The sequence below is a fragment of the Exophiala oligosperma genome (genome assembly GCF_000835515.1).
Source record: "Exophiala oligosperma strain CBS 72588 unplaced genomic scaffold supercont1.5, whole genome shotgun sequence".
NCBI lineage: Eukaryota > Fungi > Ascomycota > Eurotiomycetes > Chaetothyriales > Herpotrichiellaceae > Exophiala > Exophiala oligosperma.
The window spans coordinates 198,814-223,748 of NW_015622822.1; the positions used below are offsets into that span (position 1 = coordinate 198,814).

The window sequence follows — 24,935 nt, forward strand, 5'->3', positions numbered from 1 at the left end:
TAACGGGGGCCACCGGGGCTTGGGATTCGGAATGAGTGGAGCGCAGAAATGTGACAAGACACGCTGACAGGGCCACTAAGTACTCCGTAAATACTTTAGGACACACCAGGAAACTGTCGGAAGATCGCTACGGGCACAATGGGCAATTGGTCTTCGGCATGGGATTGTCCCTCTTTCGCGATGGTGAATCTTTGGTGCACCCAGTTACTCCACGCCCATGGCCCGGATCATATCTCCCTTCTTGTTGTCAGTAGTAGCACTTCGAGGAGGGATTGATGCATCAGAACATTAGAAGAGGCAGCTTTTATAGTACCGACTTCTTACCACAGCCGATAGATGTTGTAAATGATAGTTGATGACCGCCCAGTTATTCAAAAATGGGTTTTCTGACGTGATGTGAAGCACAACTCAACACACGGACACCATCGTTCTCGATCACCTCCATGCATTTCCTGATTCCCTGCCTTAGGCCTGTTTGGTCCTACAATAAGTCGTGGCCATAGTCGCAACCGCAGGCGCATTCTTTACTGTCTCCCCAACTCCATCTCGTCCTGCACATAGACTCGTACTCGCTCACAGACTTATTGGTATATCCGACTTCTTCAATTCCTTCCTTCGACATTATAGCCTATCCTACCATATTCCAGTTATGGTCATATCCTAGAGAAACACATCGATATCGTTGCCAACGACTCATGCCCTCAACCCCCATTTCGATGCGTGTAACGCTTGGTCCTCGCAGTATCATACTTGTCAGAGTCCCTCTTGATGGCCATTCTTCCGCCTCGCACTCCTGATTGATACGAACATCTTGTTCCTCCACCCCGCACCCTACGGTCGATCGATACCTCTTGACATCAGCGTCCCTCGGTCATGGTCGGTCGAGATGTTGGGGCCGCTACACAAGCACGGCGGGATTCACGCGACAAACAAAGCCCGTCACAGACATTAGATGGTGACACTACCACAACAGGAGTTGTTGACGGAATCGCCGCACGTAAAGGCCGCTGGGTTGACACAGACGAATTCCATATTGAGGTCCCTCAGCTGCCGCAGTCGACTGAGGTAGCCCTTGCTACGCTCTCTACCCTACCTACTCCCCTGCTCGTTCTGTCCTCTTTGAAGACGGTTATTCTTGCGAATTCAGCTGCCGGCCGACTGCTAGGAGTAGATCAGGATGGGGTGGATACCACGGTCACCGACATCCTTCGAGGCCAGTCACTGTCACAAATCGGCATAGACATGGTTTCAGAAGGTGCCCCGGTTTGGGTCAGTTGGGAAAAATTCCTCGATAACCTGGCAGGTGGACTCGAAGCGATGGGTAGGCACAAGAGCTCCCCTGGCGAGCTGCTACCCGGCGTTCAGAAAAGAGACGATACCCCTACCGGTTCACCAAGTGCCCGAAGAGCACAATCCCCCGTCCGCAGCAGAACCAAAAAGCGACAAGACACGGTGGTTGACGTTACTATTTCTTCTCCCAAGAGCGCACAACACCACCGTCGCCATTCAGAGAAGGCCAACCAAAGTCGAAGACAGAACGTCCGCGCAACTTGTCGGATGATTATCAGCATCTGGAGTCTAGAAGGACAACAGTTCTTCACCCTGACTTTCACCAGCCTTCCCTCCTCTCACCATCATCAATATCGCAAACACCATGCTCCGGCAGAATCTATACATCGCAAACCATCTTCCAATTCAACACAATCGTCGCAATCCTCTCAGTCACAAACCCCTAATTCATCTGAATCAACATCAAATGTGAATACTCCCTCCGAGAATTCAAGTACTGGCATGACCTTTCCCCCGAATAGTGCCCCGACCCAGTGTGCTCCATCTTCGACTCTCACAGACTTCCAAAAAGTTCTCAAAATGAAAAACGCCATGCTGAATGCGGTCGAGATGCCTCTGATTGCCATGTGGAAGGACGAAAGCGTGGTTTTCCCAAATATGGCCGCCCGTCGATTGCTAACCGTCGACGCTGACCCAACTTCTGATGATTCCTACGACTTCCTTTCGCGGTTTAGACCTTGGGCGCCCGATTTCTCTCATGAGCTCTCTGAGAGCAACAACCCCATCGTCGCACTCTGCCGTTCACAATTACCCTTCAGCAACTGGCAAATTGGCATGATGAGCCACCGCACAGGGAAGAAGTCTACCTTTGACGTGAGTGGACATCCCGTGTTTGACGAAACCACCGGAGAATTCCTAGCTGGGTTGATCGCTTTCAAAGACGTTACCTCCTATGCGGACAAAATTGCTTCTCAAGCTGCAGAGCAGGAAGACTGGTTTCGACTCATGTGTGACATGATGCCGGTCATTTGCTGGACTACGAGGCCCGATGGGTATAATGACTACTTCTCGAAGAGATGGTATGATTATACTGGTCTGCAGAAGGCTGACACTGAAGGCTTTGATTGGCACGCTCCTTTCCACCCAGACGACATAGAAGAGGCTTTTCCAGTTTGGAAGAATTCTCTAGCGACAGGTCAAAAGTTTGAGGTCCAGTATCGGTGTAGAAATAAGGATGGTGAATGGAGGTGGATGCTTGGGAGTGCTCTGCCACTTCGGGACCACTCCACCGGTTTAATCGTCAAATGGTTCGGTAGCTTGACAGATATCCAGGATATCATCGATGCAAAGCTGGCTCAGCAGCAAGCTCGACAGAACCTGGTCGACGTCCTTAGACACTCTCAGATGAGTGTGTGGATTGTTGATCAAAGTGAATCAGTCACGTTCTGGGAAGGGGATTTCATGAATAGTAACGATGGAAAAGCCGCGATCGTCGGAAAGCCGATCGATCAAGCATTCCGTCGATATGTCAACCAGAACTCGATCACCGAATTTCGCGAGGCGATCAGACGAATTCTAAGAGGCGCATCCGATCTCGAGATTTGTGAAAACGAGCTCAACTCACGGTGGTTTCGCTCTAAACTAGTTCCACTCAAGACGAAGGGGTCTGGTGAAGGTGCAGAAGAGAATATCATTACGGGAGTCATTGGAATTGGTTCTGAGGTCACGCAACTGAGACGAAAAGAGCTAGAAAACATCAAACTACTCGCCAACGAAACCGCCGCGAAGGAAGCAAGTAAGATGAAGAGCAGTTTTCTAGCAAACATGTCTCATGAAATCCGCACCCCAATCGCAGGAGTCTTGGGAATGTCAGAATTGCTCTTGGATACGACATTGGATGAAGAGCAGAGCGACTTTGCCCAAAATATCCAGCGATCTGCCAACTCATTGTTGACGGTGATCAATGACATCCTTGATTTCTCCAAGATCGAATCCGGCAGGTTAGACATTGAAGAAGTGCAGTTCAGCTTGAATATTGTTCTTCAAGACGTTACCAAGATGCTGACATATGCTGCCAAGCGTAAGGGCTTAGACTTCAGCAGTGAGAGTAACCTTGGTTCAGAAGAACGTCTTGTGTTGCTTGGAGATCCCGGTCGGATAAGGCAGATACTCATGAATCTGTTGACAAACAGCATCAAATTCACGTCCGATGGGTACGTCAAAATGAGCACGCACATTGTCGACGAAACTCCGGACACTGCTACAATTGAATTCTGCGTTGAAGACAGTGGTATTGGCATTGAAGAAGAGGTGAAGAAAAGACTGTTCAAACCCTTCAGCCAAGCAGATTCGAGCACTGCGAGACGTTTTGGAGGCACCGGCCTCGGCCTGACGATATGCAAGAACCTGGTCGAACTTATGCGTGGAAAGATCACATTGGACTCGAATTTGGATGCTGGAACGAAGGCTATCTTCTCCATTCCTTTCAAAAAGGTGGAATACAATGCCAGCTCGCCCATGGATCTGCTTGACATCGGTCTCATTCCGGAAAGGTTGCAGTCCGAACTGTCGCTGTCTTTAACAGGGTCTTCCAGGGAGGAAAATCGTGTCTTCAACCATACATCATCGCCGTCAAAAATAATGTTGCCTTCAGGCGGAGCGGTTCATCGACGCTCAGTGACCGAGCAGGGAATAGCAGCGATGGTACCCGGTCCAAATACCGACAGGAGAAAGTTCCATATCCTGATAGTCGAAGGTAAATCTAGGTCCCTTTTTGTTTTCCCGCCTATTCAGCACTTTCTAACACCTTGCAGATAATCCAGTCAACCAGCAAATTGCTCTCAGATTTATCAGAGCGCTCAATTTTCCTGCGAGTGCGGTTTGGAATGGACGGGAGGCTCTCGAGTACCTTCTGAAAGCGACATCCCCACATCTGACCCCTGAGGAGGCGAAGGAGTACCCCATACCATCATTGATCTTCATGGATGTTCAAATGCCTGTCCTGGATGGTTACCATGCAACACACTTGCTTCGACATCACGCCCCCTTCACTACGATTCCGGCCATCAATCACATCCCCATTGTGGCAATGACAGCTTCAGCAATTCAGGGCGACAGGGAAAAATGTGAAAGAGCTGGTATGGACGACTATATGGCCAAACCCGTCAAGCGAACTGCATTGGAGAAGACCATATTGAAATGGATAGCATCCGGTCGTGCTTCTATCGCCCCAAAATCTGGGCCATCAGGTGATGCTGTAGGCACCACAAAAGCGACATCCAAACGAGCACCAACAGACCACTCCTCGACATGCACCGAACACGATAACATCGCCCTAGAATTCTTTGCGCAATACATGCCACAGCCTGCGGTGGTGGAAACTTCCCCTCCGAACACAGCGGAGGTTGCTCGGGCACGCCGATCTAGCATTTCGAGAATAATTCTGGAGAGCGAGATTCCTGGTGGTGAGAGCGAAGGTGATCGTACAAGACGGCGAGCGGACGCAGAGGACAAAGCTCGATCTCTTCGAGATGCCAAACTAATTTCTGCGACAGAGCTTGGTCCAAATCAAGCCAGCATCGCACCGAGAGTGGTGCTGACTGACGCCGACCTGCCAAACGGAATACCAGAATCCGGGCGGGTTGGGGACAGTTTCTCTCGAATGGCCCTGACTGAAGAGAATGTCTCTTTATTCAACCACACGCAGGACACAGACTCGTCTACAGTTGGAACAGACTGCTCAGAAATTGCAATAGACGATGATACGTATCCTATGCCCGACATTCCCGGGCCTCCGCCTCAAGGCCTGGTGGCTACCGTGGATCTTGCACATCCAAACACGGCTACAGGCGCAGTAGTTCAGACATTCTTAGAGACGGCTGGAGTATCGCCTCTTGTTGAGGTACCAGCATTGACACTGGCAAAGTCTGCGGATGGGTCACCGAAGAGGAATCGCCGAGAGGTTGGAGGTTTGTCTCTTGACCGAAGGCATCAAAGCGATTGGAGTAGTAGCACGGCAAAACCAGATTGGTCAGGTTCATGAGAACGTTTTTGTGCTGTCCATGGTTGGATTGAAGGTTTCCCCTGGATGCGTTAGAATCTACACTATTCATATCATGTTGGTGAGAATCTCTCGGTGTTTGGTGTTTGGCGTTGGAAATCAGGTTCCCGCCTGATGTTTTAAGTGTCAAAACTCACGATTGCCTTGTGAACGGCCTTCTGGAGGGGTTGGTTATCTGGATCAAGACCTCATCACGCTGGTCTATTTTTGGTACGTACACGAGTGACGCGACTACGACTTATGGCAGAGTACACGAAGACGCCATGAGAGGATCAGGATGGATTTTCATGGCTGATCCACGGTGGTCAAGAAAGGTGAGGTGATCTCAGCATGCTACATCCAGACCCCAAGAAGCGTATTGTCTCTTCGAGGCAGTTGACAGGTCGAGATGGGGCCATGGTTTCTGAGGTCTGCGCCGTGAGGAGATGTTAGACTTTGGTTTGTAACTAAGCAGGCATAAAGCAACTATTTGGTGTTTGATATATATATATATATATAAATCAATATCCAGTCGAGATTTGCTTGATATGTTTGGGAAGCATTCGCATGTTACATAGGACTCGAGTATACCCAGCAACCACTTAGGAAAGGGATGAAGAAACGCCCAATATTCATTCGGTGACAAAGATCAAACTTTCCTCGACTGGGTGAAAGGCGCGCCAAATTTACTAAGTCAAAACCGTCGAACCTGCAAACATGTTGTTGGGTGTATACACGCCCACTTTTCCTATGACGTTGGGGTCTTTGGCCTTGAGTTGACGCAGTTCCTTTGCGTTTTGGTGGTGGTGGTGTTGGTGTTGGTGATGGTCTGAAGCGTTTGACGGTCGGGTGTTTGTGGACGACGGGGAGAGATGGGCATACTGTGAGTGATGGGAAAGGGTCGGTGCCAGGGACTGGGAGTGGCGTTTGCCACCGGCGGTGGCCGTACTCGCGGTGCTGTGGTGTCGAGGGAGGTGGGCGACGTCGCCGTAACTTTCACTGTCGTGGGCCTCGGTGGACTGAGTGATGCGGATGGGTTGTTGGGTTGGATCGGGAATGTCGTCACGAAAGCACATTGTGAGAGGGTGATGTAACTTATGGTAAGTGAGAAGAGGTTTTTGATGGATGGATGGTTGATGATGTTGATGGTGGTGGTTGGGTGATACCTTGGCTAGATAGTCTAGGTAGGTAGGTAGGTAGGTAGGTAGGTAGGTAGGTAGGTAGGTAGGCGGTTCCTTTTAACGTCTCTCAACCAACCTTCAAGTTTCTCATTCTTATGGTGAGGGGTTTGGGAAAAAGAAAGAGAGGGTTTCTCAAAATAGCTCGCAGTTACTTTACTGCCGTACTTGCCGCACTCTTAGTTACATACACCTTTGTTACAGTAGAGGCAAAAAAATGGTGGGTTTACCGAATACGAGGTAGGGCAAGGCAGAATCATGGTACGCGGGGCATTGGCCACCGTTAAGGTAGTTATCTATACCGGGAGGGGTCAGTCACCAGACAGGCTTTTATTTTTTTCCCCGGTGTGTAGGCGTGTGAGAACAATGTCGCTTGTCACGGCACGGGGGGGGGGATGATGAACGCGCGGTATGTTTTGACCTCAGAGGGAAGAGATCAGGTAGTACCGAGTACTGTATGTACAGTAATGTGCTCGATGCCCCATGGGGAAAGGGAAAGATGGTGGTGTCATTATTATTTATTATTATTTATTATTATTGGAGATTCTTTTAATTAGCCCTTGAATCCCTAATTAGAGACACAAGCTTTCTCGTTAATTAGTAGCTCATCTTTCGCTGACCACAAGAAGAGGACGGGTCAGGTTTGTTGTCTTCCTATATACTCGTACTATAGGGTCAATCGTTGTCTTTCGCAAGCTGGGTGTCTACTCGTACTCGTACTCGTACTTTGAGAACTCTCAGCCTTGCTCTGGGTACAGACTCTTAGTTTCCAGTACATCGTCGCCCACCGATTTGGTTACGGTAAAACTTCAGCCTCGTTCCTTCGTACTCGTGTCAGGCTAGGTTTCCAAAATGGACCTCTTATTTCTTACTTCTTACGTGCGTCTACTCCGTGCTACTCAACCTTTCAACGTTATCATGGCGAATCATTATACTTCGTACATGATAATCGAAGCTTCTTTGACCACTGCCGGCATGAATGTGACCCCATGCAGTCCCGACCATCTTCGAAGGTGGCCCCCAAAAGATCGTGATGCAACACCTGTTCAACTCGTTGTCAGAACAAACCTCAACTTATGATTTACATATACAACAGGAGAACCAAAGTGAGATGAGATGAGATGAGATGCTATCCCCTTATAGAAAACCCCTGGGCCTTGGTTCTATTTTTCAGTCATCATTCACCATTCACTGAGAACTTCCTCTCTGTCTCCACCACACATGATAATCTTTTTCTACAGTACCCACTACATGCTAACACGATACTTACCTGAGATTGAGATGAGTAAGACGGGCAATGTAATGTTGGAATCTGTCCAACCGTCGATCAGAGATGAATGTGTTCCTTAGATATACTGTGTGCACTGCTTCCCTCTTCCATCTTTCTCGCATTGTCAACTACAGTCAACCACCTGATTTGAATCGACCGGTAAAGACCTCAATCGTTGCGCCCATCCAAACGAAACCCGAATCGATAAAAGATGGAACGCAATGATCATACAACAATCTCACAATTGATTGCTTACGACAATCCAGGCAATGTCTCACCAGAGAAAGTGGTTCATATCGATGATGTTGCGGGCAAGAGCCTGACTTATGGCGGCCTTCGGCAACAAGCTGCGCAATGCGCCTGGGGGTTTAAACGTCGCATAGGGCTCAAGGAGGGACACAAGGTGATGATCATTGCGCCAAACTCGACCGACTACGTGCTTCTGGCACACTCCGTCTTTTGGGCCGGTTCAATTTTTGTACCACTCACCGCAGCCTCTACGGCCAGGGAAATTGCCCATGCTGTTTCCATCACCGAACCTGAATATATCATCAGCGACCCTGGCAAAGTTGACGCCGTTGAATCAGCTCTGCAGGATTTTGAGCTACCACTACCGTCCAAACCCAAGTTGCTGACGATAGGAGGGCGTCGTGCAAATTTGCAACTGTTCCCCGACGATGTCATTGACAAGACTGCCGCGGAACCCCTGCCACCCCATGATGTCGGTGGCAAGAGTACAAAAGATATCCCCGCGATGATCATCTTCTCCTCAGGCACCACCGGAAAGTTCAAGGGCGTCCGATTGTCGCATTACAATCTGATATCAAGTTTGATAAGTATGCGCATCTCGTCCAGGTGGTACGTCGACCCTGGCTCGAGGACAGTCTTCTTCCCCCCATACTGTCACATCTATGGCATCTCCGCCGTGGTCTTGGGCGGTATGTGGGTGGGCTCATTCACCTACTGTATGCAATCCTTCGATCTCGAAACATACTGCCAAAAGATCGAGCAGTACAAAGCGACAAGTGCCCATATCGTGCCTCCTATCGCAGTCATGCTGGCCAATTCGGATGTCGCTGCGAAGTACGACCTGACGTCCATCAAGGTCATGATGGTCGCCGGGGCTCCTACCAAGCAGGCATTGCAGCGACGACTAAAGTCGAGGTTCGGTCAAGACCTGAGCGTCGTGCAAGGCTTCGGCCAGAGCGAAACCACCGGAGCAGTGACCATGCAAAGTCCCCATGACGACGAAAAGAATCTAGGGACCGTTGGCAAAGCCATCGCGGGGGTCGAGGTTCGACTCGTCAACCCGAACACGTTCCGAGACGTGGCGAGAGGCGAAGAGGGTGAGATGTGGGTGAAAGGACCGGTCACCATGATGGGTTACTGTAAGAATGATCAGGCAACGAAAGAAACCTTCGTCGGCGACTGGCTGAGGACAGGGGACATCATTCGAGAGGACGAAGGTGGTAACTTTTGGGTGACGGATCGACTGAAAGAGTTGATCAAGTACAAGGGGTTTCAGGTTGCACCTTCGGAACTCGAATCCCTCCTTCTCACTCATCCATCAGTGGCCGACGCCGCCGTGACGTCCATTTACTCGGACGAACAGGCCACGGAGCTGCCGATCGCTTATGTCACGCTGGTCGTGACGGCTTCTCCGATGTCGAAGGGTAGAAAAGACAGATTACTCCAAGAGATTCGTGAGTGGGTAGATGGGCAGGTGTCAGGGCACAAGAGACTGCGCGGTGGTGTATACGAGTTTGGTCCATTGCCAAAGACTGGATCGGGTAAAATCTTGAGGCGCGACCTTCCCTGCCGCAGGCTACAAGAAAGTGGGAGGGGGTTGAAGCTTTGATATGATCAGACCGGAAAGTGCGGACTTGGGGGGTTTGCGGCCTTCAGGGTCGTGTTGATATCGTGTCAAAGGAATTTACCCCGGACGAATCGAGACGAACCGGATAGATGTACCTCCGATCGAATCGTTTCGCCCGCCTTCGTCCGGCATTGTGGATCAACCAAACGTTCCCCGGTCCCCCCTTGGCAGGAGATGGTACAATCTCCTATTGGTTCTCGATTTTCATATACTTCTTCTCCTGTCCCTTTCGGTGATGTTCTCTACGAGATACACTTTTTCACTTTCTTTCTTTGGACGATGGCGGCACATGCTGACCGGATTTTAGTCCTCCAAACACCGTGTCGAGTCGGTTTTGAGTTGTGACATGATGGCATCAAGTCCTTGTTCTGGACAGTGGACGCGTATTACATAGGTAGGGAAGACGTGGATATAAAAAAGGTCGATGAAGTCTCGTTGTTGCCCACACAAATTTCATTCCATCATTCTATCAGTGCGCGACTACCCCCTTGATAACGTACACAACACAAGATAACCATCCGCATCTGGTCTGTACTCCGTACATAGGTCCCGCACCAAACCACAATAACCATGCCAGCGTCTCTACCGAATCCATTACCGACAAAACCACTCGGCACCAATGGCCCGATCGTCCCGGCCATGGCCGTCGGATTGATGTCTCTCGGCGGCGCCTACGGTCCGGGAGGGGACGACGCGACCAGGCTCGCGTTCCTCGACGCCATGTACTCCATCGGCGCCCGACACTGGGACGACGCCGACATCTACGGCGACTCGGAGGAGTTGGTCGGGAAATGGTTCACGACGAACCCAGAGAAACGCAAGGACGTCTTCCTCACCACCAAATTCGGTTTCACCGGACCCTTGGACGCCATGGTCCTCAAGAGTGACCCGGCGTACGTCAAGGAGGCATGCGCTCGATCCCTGGAAAAGCTGAAGTCGGACTATATCGACCTGTACTACTGTCATCGAGTGGACGGCAAGACACCGATTGAAGAGACGATCAAGGCAATGGTCGAGCTCAAGAAGTGAGTGATTACAGTCATCATTTGGCAATGGAAATGGAATGCGTGGAACGGATGAAATACTGACCCTCGAGATTCTTCATAGTCAAGGGAAAATCAAACACATAGGCCTGTCGGAAGTGACCGCATCAACCATAAGACGTGCACACGCCGTCCACCCCATCACGGCCCTACAGATCGAGTACTCTCCGTGGGCACTCGACATTGAATCTGTCACTTCTTCTGGCGGCAACGACGAAGAGGTCTCCATCCTGGACACCTGCAAGGATCTGGGGATAGCCGTGGTGGCCTACTCGCCTCTCGGCCGAGGGTTCTTGACGGGTACCATCAAATCCCCCGCCGACGTGGCGGGCGACTGGCGGGCCATGCTCCCGCGATTCTCGGCCCAGAATTTCGACAAGAACTTTGACCTGGTCAAGAAGATCGAGGAGATTGCACACAAAAAAGGTGTGACGCCGAGTCAACTCGTCCTGGCCTTCTTGATGAAGGAGTGGGACGGTGTGCACCCGTTGTTCGGCACCAAGAGCGTCGATCGAGCAAAGGAGAACCTGGCGGCCTTGTCGGTCGACGTCACGGATGAAGAGGTCAAGGCCGTGCGAAAAGCCTGCGATGACTGTGTCGTTACCGGGGGCAGGTACCCCGATGGAGCGACGGTTCTGATGATGGGCGAAACTCCAGAGTTGAAGTGAGGATTGTGCATGACACTCTCAAAGGTCCATGATAGCTAAATTGAGACGTAAGAAAGATGGCAAACTCAAAACCAAGCTTGATGGCAATACCCAAGACTATTCGTACGTCTGTATGTAGGTGTTTGTGCAAGTCTCTGTGTGCAAATCGAGATTTCGAATCAACCACCAAAAACCAAAACTAAACATCCCCCTGCTTCAACAACTCTTCGGCCCTCTTTGCAACCTCTTCCATGGCGAACATTTGAATCCTCGGGCCGACACTGATTCTCGCCACACCAATCTCGGCCAACTCCTTGATGCTCAATCCGTCGTGACTCCATTTGTAGGACACGCTCAGTCGACCGTCGAATGCTTCGGTCATTCTCTCAACCTCGGCTCGACTCACGCCACGCCGGCTGCCTCCCCAGACAAAGACCGTGGTGGCTCCGGCCTCGAGATATTTCTCCCCCCTGGCGATGACCTCGTCCATCTCCCCGCCGCGGACCAGGGTGTCGCAACGGGCGTTGACGACAAAATTGGGGACGCCGAGGTCTCTGGCCGTTTTCATGACCAGCGACACGCGTCCCGCGGCGACATCAGCGGGCATCATCCGCTGCGTTTCCTTGTCACAATCTTCAATGTTGATCCCCACCACGCCGGCCTCGACGATTGAAGTGACGGCTTCGACCAATCTATCTCCGTACCCGTCCTGGAAGTCCGCCGTCAACGGTTTGTTGCCGTGTCGCGCCACCACCTTGGCCACGACCCGGACGGCGGCCAGGTTTTGGTCGAGCGTCAAATCGTCGTCCTCGACCCCGGCGGCCTTGGCGACGGCGTAGGAGGCCGTGGCCACGGCCGAACACGACTCGAGTGGCGCGACCGCCGAAGCGGACGCTCCGTCGTAAACGTTGGCCAGAATCACCGGTTTGCCTGGGCGGTGAAGATTTTGGAAGGTGGTGGCCAAGTCGTTGAGTTTTGTCGACGCCATTGTTGGACTCCTTTGAAGGTCGGGGTATGTATTCCTTTCAAAACGGGCGGATGAGGTCTCACTGTCTCTCGTCAAGGTCAACGTTGAAATCTGGGAGGCTGTTTGAATGAATTCGGTTTGCAAGTCGTGTGTGCTATCGACCCTTTTTTATAACTTCACCCTAGGATACAGAACGCATTTTTTCATTCGTCTCCAAGACAAATCAAATATGAAAACTAGAGTGCCACTTAGTAATGGGTTATATCGACAGAGGAGTCATAGTTGACGGTAAGTTGTGAGTGGTGCCCCATCCCCCGCCTAAAAGGGGAAAATATATGAGATACTCCAAGGGGCTAAGCGCCTACGAGTTCGGACTCGTATTGGCTTCGTATTTTCATTGTTGCCTCGATCATATTTTGTCACAAGGCGTAAGCATGACATTCTGGAAAAGAAGAATGGCGTATAGTCGAAAGACCAATGCTGATCGAGCAACATCCGGATCTCTTTTGAACGTGTTTACTGTAGTGTGAAGAATGATGGTTTCTCCACTACATACATACGTAGTCTCAAGACGGGGTGGCGACGGTGTTGCTCTCAAAGTGTCCAATCGCCAATGTAGAAATCAATAGCTCTAATCTATGCCATTCCTCCATTGTATGCCGTCGTTTCTTCCAATTGTCGCAATACACAAAGTCGTCGTTCAATGCATTTTTCAATGCACTTGACCAGACTGTAGCAGCCGCGGCAACCAGAGCCTGGCTGGCGGTGGTTTTCGAGAACACGCGTCGTGTTTTGCAGTAAATGTAGACATCTACTCCTAAATCCTTCAACGTGCCCTTGGTCCACTTCGGCGACACAAGACGTGACGAACAGGCGCCAGACAAGGACGTCCAGCCGAGGAGACTGTCCTCCTCCGTCACCCAACGTATCCCAAAACTTCAAAGAAGCCGACGGCAAAAGATCATCGGATTCTGGTATCTTGAGAAGTTGTTCTCGCACTCGGCAAGGGACGAGCCCGGTGGCCATGGGGGAACATGGAAAATGTCTATCAGACTTGTATGTGTGTCCTCTCGGTACGGAGTACAAAAACTGAGATCCGCTGACTGGGAACCGCATGCTGACCAATTCTTGACCGAAAGAACTTCACTGGAATGAATGGGGGAATTTGTCGATTTCCACACAAGGCTAGTCAGCAGAGACAGAGAGAAAGAGAGTATACGAGACCGAGCACAAAGACCGGCACGAGGTAGGCTTTTACTTATTTTATTACTATAGGGATATCCTGTGTGAAAATACTAATCTTTGGCCGTTCAAGACCGGCTGTCGACGAGTGGATATCGGATGGGCCATGGGTCGATTGAGGGTGTTGTTGATTTCCATGGTGAACAATGTAGTGAAGAGCTTTTTCTCCATGGAGGTGAGTTCCATTGCCGATTGTTCTTGCGTACCAAAGAGCTGCACCCCAAGGAATTTCTGTACTCCGTGACACCCCATGATACCTAAGAACATACGGAGTATACAGTGATTATATTGTATCCAGCCAAGCACTAGGCAAGACTAGGCGTGCGGAACGGGGGTCGATCTCTGCAACCCACAATGAGGCTGAGGCGGAGCGAGGCGAGGCGAGGCGAGTGTATTGTAGTCCCGTCTTCTCTAATAGTCTTATCGAAGTCGATCATCTCCTATCAACATTTCTGACAATGGAGAGGGGAGAATTTCGACATTTGGCGACATGTGACGTCCTAACAGAACCAGATATCGATGTACTGCATGTCTATGAGAAAGTGGAATGTTCCAAGGTCGCAAAGTCGACCATGGCTTCGTCACGCGTCGACGTTGTCGTTGTGTAGAAGTCAGCAAAGCCCCTCAATGGAAGAAAAAAATAGGAAACAAGACTAGGATGAGAAAAAAGTCCATGATGCAAAATCGAAGATGGGGTGTGCCCCCCTCGAGGAGTTGTTGGGGGGAGGGAGGGTGGAAGAGGTGTTCATATATACATTCCACCTTGAGGAGGTTACCTGCACCAAATCTCACAATTGTACTAGCGACAGTCAGTCAGTCAGTCGATTCAGCTTCAATCACTTTTGGAACATGTTTTGCAATAACGATACCTGAGACCAAAGTCTTCATTCGGGGGAAAACTATGTTCACTAATACAATACATTGAATGAGACCTCTTAATCCATCAGGGTCGATTTTGTGATCCAAGAACCAATTCTGTTGGTCGATCCCATCTACCTTCCCACAGGCAGCATGGATAGAAATCTGTAATAACACGGTCTTTTGGTCGACGGTGACATTATCTCTTGCAATAATGTCTTGTGCAACAACCATGATCTGAAACCTGTAACCTTTCTCTTAATGAAATTCAACTTTGTTTCCCATCATCCGAAACTCTGAGTCATGTCATGGCTCTGCTCGAACACCATCCACGTGCAAATGCAAAAGTGAAACCAACGCCAGGTCACATTGTGATGCCACCCACTTTACAAAGCGTTGCACGCCTCGCGATGCAAAAGAAACCCATCAGTCATCATCTTCGTCTCCGCCGAGACCGGCATTCTTCTTCATCAAGAACACGTCGTCTTTGAGATCTTGAATCTTCCGTGCCAGCTTCTTCTTCAAGATTGCACTCGGAGTCTTCTTAAGTAACTCGGTCTGCTCGGCGATCTTTTGTTGCATGTCTTCAATTCGATCCTTGACCTGCTGCAGATTGTCATCACCTTCCTTGTCGGCATCGTCGAGATCTCCATCTTCATCCCCACCTTCGTCATCGTCGTCATCCGAGGATTGATCGACGGCAGACGCCGGTGTATGTGCAACTGTAGCTGAAGGAGATGCAGAGGTGCTCGTGACTGGGAACGACGAGTCACCGCCTTCAGGAGGGTGCAAGGTGGTGCTTTGGGTCTGTGCAGAAGCAGATGGTCCTGGAGCATCGTCGTCCGCGAACATGCGCTCGAACTCGTCAACCTCATCCTGTCCGATGTCTTGAACCGGCGTCTCGGTGAGCATTGGCGTTTCGAAAGCAGGAGCATGGTGGCCATTCTGAAAGGCAAAATAGTCCTCGGGTTCCTCGTCCTCTTCGGCTTCGGCATCCTCATCTTCTCCCAATCCAGAACTATATCGCTCTTCGTCGAGCCGAGGATCGTGGTCAAGAAGCTGATATCGCACCAAAGTTGCGGCCTTGTCAGCTTCGAGCAGTGCTTTGACACGTCTCTCCACCGACTCGATGTCGTCGACTCTGGTTCTTTTCGTTCTTGCGAATCGTCTCTTTCTCACCCATTTCATCGGTGCTGTCAAACCGTGTGCGTATTGATAGTTCTTGGGATCGACATCTTCAGGAAGGGGATAATTTCTCGCCTCTTCATCGGTGTGGCAACGTCCCAACACCAACAACATTTGGCAGACATCAATGCTCTTGATCCAACCCTTCTTGTCCCATGATTTCATTCCCTCGACGATGCACGGCAAGTCCACCATGGTAATTGCGTATTGATTGCCTCTAATAATCATAATGCCCCTCCTACCGAGTGTATCTAGCATCCTCATCTTGACATCCGCACCGTTTTTGGACCGAGGTAGATGCACCGTGCCATCCTCGATAGCCTTGCGTAGATAGTCGCAGTCAGGTCCCGGCTGCATACGAAGGATAAACCCCTCGTGTATCATGGGGTCATTCTCTTTCTCCTCGAGTTCTGAATCATAACCTACACCAATAGGCCGTTTTGGAATTTTTCCTTTTGCCTTCAACTTGACCGTAGTGGCCGTCGCATGCTTCGAAGGGCCGGCAGGAATGGAGGGCGTTTTCAACGTGAGTTTCGGTATGGCCGTTGGTTTAGGCTTGGTCGGTGGCGCAGTTAATTCATCTTCGGATTCGGCGGCGGCTTTGCTCGGCCGTTTGCGTTTCTTTTGAGATGAGGAGGCCGGGGTCGACACGCTGATAGTGCCTGAAGGCGGAGGCTTAGGGGTGCTTGTAGAGCCAGCTGATGGCCCGCCGAGTTTGAGCTTGATGGAGGGTGTGCGAATCGCGCTTGTAGGCACCGGTGTTTGTACTGGTGGTTGAGATCCTGCCTGCGGTATCTGGGGCTTGCTCAACTTCAACTTGAGTTGTGGACGTTGACCGCCCTTCTCGGGTGCTTCAGACATGTTGTCGAAATCGTGGGCGACGCTGCTGGCTTCAGTGTCGTCGTCCGCGCCAAAGGGGTGAAGGAATCTGACTGAAGAATACGGAATCAGGTAGTGAGGGTCATCATCGGTATCGCCAGATGCAGACTGAGACCCCTTCAGCGGTTCAGTCGACTCTAGGAAGGGTGGGTCGTCGTCGGCGGGAAATATTTGAACAACTGGATTGATCTTCACCTTCTTTTGTGGTTTGGGTTGTGGATTGGGAGATGGACGTTTGCGCAGATGCTTGCGGACTTCGAGAGCGATGAGTTTGGACTTGGCCCGCTGCTCCTCGTAGTGCGCCGGAAGTAGTAGCCTAGATTTGCCCTTCGATGGGGTTGGCTGCGCCCAAGCAGGAAGCTCCACAGGCTCTCCATCCCCTGCAGTCTTAGGCTCCTGACCAAGCTCGCCAGGTCCATCGGCACCGTCATTCGTGGGGTTTCTGGGCGTCAATGCGAATTCCTCGGCGACAGGTGCCACATTCTGATCCCTCTGATCGTTGTCGTCCTTCTTCTCGCTCTTGACATATGGATTAAACACCTTGGAAGCAGCAGGAAACCGCGCCAACTTCGCAGGGTCGAGCTTCAAAGTCAAGAAAGCAGTCGCTGGCGTTTCTTCTAGTGCTTCTATCTTTCCGCTCTTCAACACCTGAGCAGGTCGAGGTTGGGGGAATTGTCTAGCCACGGGTTTGGGCTGCTTTTTTTTCCGACTACCCATTGTGACGACGACCGACCTAGTGAAGGAAATGTACGCGTAAAAATCTGGGGGTTTTCACCTGAATATTTATTTGCAAGCCTTTTTGCGCAATGTGTTTCTTTTACTCTTCGTCCTGAGTCGAAATCTTTCAAGCAAGGACAAGCCAGCAGAATGACTTCGGCGGATTTGCACACGGCGCTGCTGCGGCCAGCAGTCATTCAGATCCTGAGGGCAGCTGGCTTTGGATACGCCAAACCGGCCGTGATCGACACACTCACCGATCTCGCAGCGAGATACCTGTTGCTTCTTAGCACGTCAACCGCTCAAAACGCCTTCAATACGCACAATACGTTTGTCGCCACAATCCAGGACGTGAGGCTTGCGCTGAGTCAAGCCGGCGCTCTGACTCCGCAGATGAGTACCGCCGAGGAAGGATTGAGAGGCGATGTGGAAGTTGACGGTGTGACGGTCTCGTTCGAAGACCTTCGCGGCGTTCAGGCGTTCGTCAACTGGGCTCAAGGCCCGGTCAACAAGGAGATCAGGAGGATTGCGGGTTTTGGAGACGATGCCAACGTCGAGGAAATAGCGGCTGGTCTTGATGACAAGGAAGACTATCTCTCCGGTCAGTTTTCAGTTTGTCTTTGCAATAGCGAGATTGTTTTGTGGCAGCCTGTCCCGCCGAGACATTGATGCGCAAGTGAATTGACTTTTGTGTGATTTTGCAGCCCTGAAGAAGAAGCACAGCAAGACGGGTGAGGAGTCGCGTTATCAAGGTACAGTGCTGGGAAAGGACATTGAGCTACAGTCCGTGGCTATAGTTGGAGGCCCAGCGGCATCGCTCTCTGAATGGGCGCAAAAGTCGTTGTCGCAAGCATCAAATGCAACCGAACCTACAGACGGAGACAGTCCCGCAACATCAGGCATTAGCAGCGCCCCTCCGACACCTATTGACGATGACTTGTCAATGTCCTTTGTCTGAAAAAGTGCTGCCTTGATATTTGTGCCTTTTGCCCAGTAAGCTTTGGGTGAACGGTACCTAAGAAATAGGACTGTGCGCCAAAGACAGACCAACCCGTCTTTGCTTCGCGAGATTGTCAACAAAAGATTCTGTTTGGCACGGTAGCTACAGTTATGTGTCTTACTATGCCTCGCTAGCAGTTTGCTTGCAAAATCACAAAAACTACGGCGTACCAAGACAGGACGATCCCCAAGACCTGGCTGAGCACTCCAGAAAGATCAGCTACCCAATCTGTGATCTGAACTGATGGTCAGTTTCGAACCATTTGAGCCATCATACGAGCCGCTTTGCCAAACCCTATTTAATATTCTGGATACCATTCGATAGAAGCGAGAAAAAATGGAATCGAAAACAGACCGGTGTCCAGGAAAACAACACTCCATCAGCAGTATCAGAGGTAGCAGGCGGACACAATCACCGCAACCCGCATTAACCGTTGACTTGCTGGGGACATTTGAGACAAGACACATATCATGTGAAAAAAATGGTGGAATATATTAAGGCCTCTCTGCAGGAGGAAGGAGAAGAAGAAAAAATCCATTGGTAGCAACTCCTGCACTCCCCTTTGACGATGAAGCCTTGTCACTCCGAGGGATACTGCAAACCTTTTCAAGCCGGCAAATTACCCAACTCCATTACCCATCTACATCATCACCATCTCCATTACCATCCTCGTATAGCTTTATAGCTTTCTCGGCGAAATAGCGGCTAGCCGCAAATTCAGAGAAGCAAAAACATCCTCGCCCTCTGAGGCCTCACCTGGTATAAAGTTAGCCAGACATACAGTGACCACAAAGTATTCATATGTCAAACACGTGTAATAATACACTTACCCAAGCCATAAGCTCTGCCTTCTTCTGCTCGTGATCACGATCACGGTGGCCACCTGCGTCGCTGTACGGCTCATTACTCGCGCGTCCTCTTTCGTGCTCTCTTTCATGTAATCGTCCTCGAGACCGACCTTCTACTCGATGAGGCTGAAACATCGGGTGCCAGGTCGCTGAGGTGGTATTCTTGCCACTGGCCCCGTCGCCGCTACCACTTGCTGACAGGAACGATGTGGAAAGCGTAGTTGCTCCCATTGAGGTCACAGTCCAACCCGTGCCGTTGTTTGTACTCGTAAGCGAGGCAGCGGTAGTTTCTGGAGCGAGCCATGGAGCGTTACTGCCAGTACAAAATGCCACTGTGGCATTGGTATCGCAGATCGTCGAGGCGTTCGGACTCAGCGATGTTGGACCAACTTCACTGGACCAAGAGCTTGAGCTGTTGCTTGAGCTGTTGTTGGGGCTGGCAGTGATGGCCGAGGTCTCTGTGGGCGAAGTAGAATTCATGCTGTTGGAAGTCAACGTGGGTAAGAAGTTCGTGGAGTTATCCGACGCTGTACTCGAGACTGTACTGTTGGTGGTGGAAGGAAAAATCGCTGTCACGGAACTGTTCCAGGAAGAACTACTCGTCATGGTCGGACTGGCAAGGGACTCTGAACTATTCCCACCTGTGGCCGTGGGTTGGAAAGAAATGTTATACTGGGACCAGGCGCTCACGACCCCTGCCGTCATGTTCCAGTCGAGCCAAGCTGAAGCAGTCGTCAAGTTGGTGGCAGATGTCGTTGTCCTGTTGCTCCAGAATGGGGCGGAGCTAGTCATGTTCTCGTTTGACGATGAGTTCGACATGGACGCTGTACCCGTGGCACTGGGACCTGTCGTCAACGGGCCAAAGACTCCCGAGCCCGACGTCAAGTTAGACGAGGCTGAGGTGCTTGAAGAATTGAGACCATTGCCATTGTTGGACACAGATGATGGCATAGTCGATGTGGTGCTACCATTGAGTGCGCCTACATCCTGCGAGGTTGTAGAACTGTAGCTAGCGCTGGTCGATGATGTCGTTTGTGCTGTGCGCGTATTTGAGCCGACCGCAATGGTCACGATTGTCATTATCAAGGGTGATGGAGAGCCTTTTGCATTGATCAGAGAGGACGAGGCCTCGTTGGCGGTCTCTGAGGGCTCTGGCTCAAACACAGTCGCAACGACTGACTCAGGCGGAGGCGTGAAATCAATGGTCAGGACTGTGAAAACTCGGCTGCTGTGAGATTCCGACGAGCTTGAAGGCACAAAAGAATTGTTGCCCCAGAGAGGAACTTCACCACTTGTCAAGGGCGCGTTCGGGCCCAAGCATCTGGAGCCTGAAAGGGACTGGCACGATGAATTGAAAGCCGGAGAAGATCCAGTCTGGCTAGAAGCAACTCCGACCGTTACTGTAACATTCATGACCATAGTAGTCATACTATTGTCATTGGGAAAAGGCGTAGCACTGGATGTGTAGTCCGAGTTATTGGAGGGCGCTGATGAAGGCGTTGAACTCTGCTCGGGACCAAAGGTAAACTGCCCAGTTTGGTTGTTTGTGGCATTGGCCGTAAGAGTTTGATTCAACAAAGACCAGTTCGATCTCAGGGGCTCCGGATATCCTGGAGTAGCGCAAGGAAAGCCATGGTTTTCATCGCAGTATGGAAGGGGAGGTGGAGTGATGATAGGTCCAATAGTCGTTCCGGGAGGAACAGTCTCCCTTCCAAACGGCTGGGTTTCGTTGCCCTGATATATCGGGCCATAAGGTTCATTATCGCAACGACGTACCACCTGGCCGTGAACCACTATTCCTTGGTCAGTATCCCTATTTTTCATCACAAAGACAGCTTCGATGCTAACCTCCCTGGGGTATTCCGTAGCTCAGCACCAGGCGAGCGAATGTTGCGAAAAGAAGAAATAACGAGTGGCCCATCTTGGATGTCGACCCCAAACAGCACAAGATGATGAGATCTGGCAGGCCAAACAGCAGCGGAGCTACGTCTGTGGGCGTTTTATATCGACCTTTCCTTTCAATCTCAGCTCAAATCCTGTCATCTCCGCATTCTGTAGCAGACTAGCTGCACCAAGGCTGCGAGGGAATGCATGGTAACTGGGCCTGCCACACTCATCTCGATCGGGAGTAACTTTTCGTTGAAGTCTTTGATACCCTTTTGGTGGGCCTTGTACACTTCGAAGGCCGTTGCCTGACTCCTGTCATATTCAGGCTGGCTGCGTGCTTAACCTGCTAAGTGTTCAAGGTGCAATGAATCTTGCCGAAACCTCAAGCTTTGACGGAGACAGATGCACCTGGCCGAGGGTTGCATAGCCATCTTCCAAGATAATAGTCATATAAATTTCACATGTGGCTGAGATCTTCACTCGTAGCGCAAGGAAAGTCATGAAGATCGTTCATTATTGACTCGACAGACGGAAAGCGTTCAGAAATTGCCAGAAAAAAATAATGTGAAGTCGGCAAGTAGCAGCTTGGTGCGCATGCTTTCCCATCGGGCCGTGGCATCGGTTTAAATCCGTCACGATTGTAACCATGTCAACGTTGTACAATCAGAGATGAAATGTTTCGAGCAGCCATCTTCAAGTGTAGCTTGTCAAGCTATATGATATTAACAACGAAGAGACTCTCATGTTGCCAGTCAATGATTCGCGATGCGGAACAGCTCTTATGAGAGGTATTTAAGGAAGTGAAGACCCGCCATTAGTTGGCTGTGTTGGGATGGTATCAGTACGACTTGGCTCAACGGAATGGACAGCACCTTTGGCCGAGCCTCGTGGTGCAAGGTTGCCGCAGGTGCAGGCACCCTACGATATGCAGATCTGACAGATCTCATCCCCTGGGACTTTGCTGGCCCTGAAGTCGACGCCTCAAAGGCCAGACTTGATCTGGCCTGAAGATAAGTCCCAAAACTATCCAGTCATTTGATGCTCAAAGACGTTGAACCCAGGGGGAGAAGCGCGTACCTGCGTCCCAAGTATGACTGGAATTGAGCCTGTGTCATGTTTGCCACACCTATACACACGGGAGCTTGTGGTGAAACAGTATATCCACATTTGAGCTGGGTTGAGCCGTCCGTACATGAGTATCCCATAATTTCCGAGATACTGTCGGCCAGGGATGAAGTTCCTCTAGAAGATTCTGACCGACTACTTAGCATGGAACGGTCATAGCAGTGTAATGCAATGGTATATCGCTTATTCTGCAAGGAACATAGTACCAAATGCAGCCTTCCGTATGTCCGGTCGGTGCGCCGATTCGTCGTTGAATTTGTTGCTAGAGACTCAGGGGAATTGACTCGATCCTAAACATGACTTTGTATTTCTGGCTTTCGGGGATAGAACACACCCCTGATGTAGCTGGAGGCCTATTAGTTCACAACCCAACTCAGCGAGCCTCGCATGGATATAGTCCGGACTATAGTGATATTTCTATGTGTTAAGTACTAAACCTATCACTTGCTCGCTATCCTCATCTTAGCCTGTACGCGCACAAGATTGGGATTGGCCGAATTGGTGTACGAGTATTGGTAGGTTGTCTCGCGGAAGGTCTAGTAAAGAGAATCTGTAATGCATTCGAAGACCGACTCTGTAACATGGCTCCACATTTCTTCGACGAATTCCATTCTTAACAGAATCGTGAAAATTTGGTTAGAGCCGAGCATGACGGAGGGGGCTTCCAGCGACATGTGGCTGATTCTTCGTGTGTTGCGCAGAAGAATTTGGCATACTCAAGCCGTAAGCGAATATTTCTGTCGAGAAAGAGCTGAATGTTTTTCTTGAAGGAATTCCAGCTTATTATCCATGTCGAGAATTCCAGGACCGTATTGCACAAGAGTTGACCAACGGCAGTTGCATTGTCCACAGGTCCAGGTTGCAGATTTCCTGTGAACAACTTCAATCCTCAGGCCGTCCGCTGCAAAGTCAAATGCCACGACTCGGCAAATCTGTGACAGAGTATATCTGGACCCGTTCATGTCCCTACCTATGGCGGAAACGTGTTGGAGCGTACGCAAGCATGACGACTTATAAACAATGCTAGAAAGATGAGCCGGCAGATCAAGTTCGACGTAGTGGGATTTGACGCGGTTTTGGAGGTCATAGAGACCACCAAGGTTGTCGTGCGTACGATTTGCCATGATACTGATTCTGTGAAATTCGAGGCATGTTGGCTCTCGTGTTTGGGCTTTCTTAGTGCGAATGGCAAAGGGGAGGAGGCTTGATGGTGGTAGATTGGTGTGAAGAAGCTCCGCGGTCATCCTTCTTAACTTTAGGTGTTCCAAGAATCCGTGCACGCTGCTTTCCTTTCGCCAATGAGCTCCTGGACAAACAAAATCATCAAGTTTTCGGCCATGCTAGACTTGTAGTATTACCCTGCAGAAGATGAAAGATCGACTTACGGGTGCACTAAAAACACACGCTACACAGGGAGCAGGCCAGTTGAGCGCGAGGAAACTTGAACACCATGCTATTCCTCGCTATGATATTCCTCAGAATATATCAATGTGACACCATGCTAAGTCGTAACTTGCATATATTATCCTGTTAATAATCTAGGCCATGACTGCTCCCATTCGTTCACAGTCCCCCGCGCCGATGGATGCATTAATTCTTACCCCCTTCTCCACTACCGGGTTTGAAGCAGAGATAAAGGGTTGTATCAACCAAGATCATGTCAGAGGGATGGGAATCGGGCCCGCCAAAGTCGCTTTCGTAAGGTCGTCAATATTTGTTGCTGTATTCTGATTTGTGAGTGCTGCAAATGCCATGCCAAACATGTTTGGCTGGACATCGGCATGTAAATCACCATTGGCGTCGGTGGTCACTGGTGTGTATGCTGGGACATTATCCTGGTTGACCCATGCCATATACAGGGGTGTTCCCTTATTCCACCCTTGCTGCATCATCGAAGGCTGTCCAACCCTGAAAACCAACTCTCCAGGAGCATTTGGAGTAGCAAATGAGGGACCTCCATAGCCGACAATGCCCAGATCGGGAAATACAGGCAAGGAGGTGATCGATTGAGGTAAGTTCTTGCATGATCCACCCACCACAAAATCGAGAGCGAGGTTGTAAGCCCAGATCCCACTAATAGGTGTCTCGAACGTTGTTGGGTTGGGGATTTCACCAGCCGTGATTCGGAAGAAGGCATCGTGACGTGACTCGACTGGTAGGATAGAGCCAACGGTCGCTTCAATACCCGGATCGGTCGTCGAGAGTGCACTTTGCAAGCCTATCAAGGCTCCGATGCCAACACTCGTGATGATATTCCCCAAGGCAAAGAAGCTGGTCTCATCGGTAACTGGAAAGCTGTACTGGCATGGCTGAACATCTTGAGCCCCATTACCAGTCAGTAGCCCTACTATCGATGCCACGTGTACTTCTTCCTGTGCCGCAATATGGGACACCACGTTCATGTTGCTAACACCGTTCGTCGTACCGCCACTGCCCCATCGCGTGAAGTTCATCAGTCCTTCTTGGAAGAAGGCAGACTCAAGGTTCTCTAGGAAATTTGCGACCTGGAAGTTGTTGATACCATTTTGAGAGAGCTTAGGGGTGCCAGGCTGATTTGACAGACCGCCACCGGCTTGCTGCGTAATCTGAGGAGGCAACGCAGTGCCTGTGATCAACGCAGGCACAGCAACAGCTGACTTGGTGAAGAAGGATAGAGCAATTGGTACAATCAAGGAATACATGGCGACTGAAGCACAACAAGAAGAACTGGAAAACAACGAGAAGAGTAGAACACGCCGGAGGAGCAAGCAGAGTGCAGAGGCGTCATTGGGATTATAAAGTAGACTTACTACGTGTTTAAAAGTCAGATTTGGGGCCGATTGTGCCTGGATCATTGCTTGACGCCGTAAGCACTATTCATATCGCGAAGCATCTGAGGCTCACC

General features: G+C 50.5%; 5 protein-coding genes across 5 annotated transcripts; 2 read left to right on the forward strand and 3 right to left on the reverse strand.

Moving 5' to 3' along the window:
- The first annotated feature begins 539 nt into the window (after nucleotides 1–539).
- On the forward strand, nucleotides 540–5,866 carry PV06_05465 (uncharacterized protein). Its single transcript, XM_016406476.1, has 2 exons — nucleotides 540–4,045; nucleotides 4,104–5,866. The coding sequence occupies exons 1-2, from the start codon at nucleotides 874–876 to the stop codon at nucleotides 5,330–5,332; spliced, it is 4,401 nt and encodes a 1,466-aa protein (XP_016262080.1). The 5' UTR covers nucleotides 540–873; the 3' UTR covers nucleotides 5,333–5,866.
- Nucleotides 5,867–11,447: 5,581 nt separating this feature from the next.
- PV06_05466 (uncharacterized protein) lies at nucleotides 11,448–12,458 on the reverse strand. The gene has a single exon (XM_016406477.1). It carries the CDS (start codon nucleotides 12,329–12,331, stop codon nucleotides 11,543–11,545), a length of 789 nt encoding a protein of 262 aa, XP_016262081.1. The 5' UTR covers nucleotides 12,332–12,458; the 3' UTR covers nucleotides 11,448–11,542.
- A 1,969-nt stretch (nucleotides 12,459–14,427) lies between these two features.
- PV06_05467 (uncharacterized protein) lies at nucleotides 14,428–17,191 on the reverse strand (the record flags this gene model as incomplete). The annotated part of the gene is made up of 1 exon (XM_016406478.1): nucleotides 14,428–17,191. The coding sequence occupies one exon, from the start codon at nucleotides 17,189–17,191 to the stop codon at nucleotides 14,837–14,839; it is 2,355 nt and encodes a 784-aa protein (XP_016262082.1). The 3' UTR covers nucleotides 14,428–14,836.
- Nucleotides 17,010–18,978, forward strand: PV06_05468 (uncharacterized protein). Its single transcript, XM_016406479.1, has 2 exons — nucleotides 17,010–17,792; nucleotides 17,896–18,978. The coding sequence occupies exons 1-2, from the start codon at nucleotides 17,342–17,344 to the stop codon at nucleotides 18,147–18,149; spliced, it is 705 nt and encodes a 234-aa protein (XP_016262083.1). The 5' UTR covers nucleotides 17,010–17,341; the 3' UTR covers nucleotides 18,150–18,978.
- Nucleotides 18,909–20,960, reverse strand: PV06_05469 (uncharacterized protein; the record flags this gene model as incomplete). The annotated part of the gene is made up of 3 exons (XM_016406480.1): nucleotides 18,909–18,947; nucleotides 19,022–20,832; nucleotides 20,888–20,960. 3 exons carry the CDS (start codon nucleotides 20,958–20,960, stop codon nucleotides 18,909–18,911), a joined length of 1,923 nt encoding a protein of 640 aa, XP_016262084.1.
- Nucleotides 20,961–24,935: the final 3,975 nt, after the last annotated feature.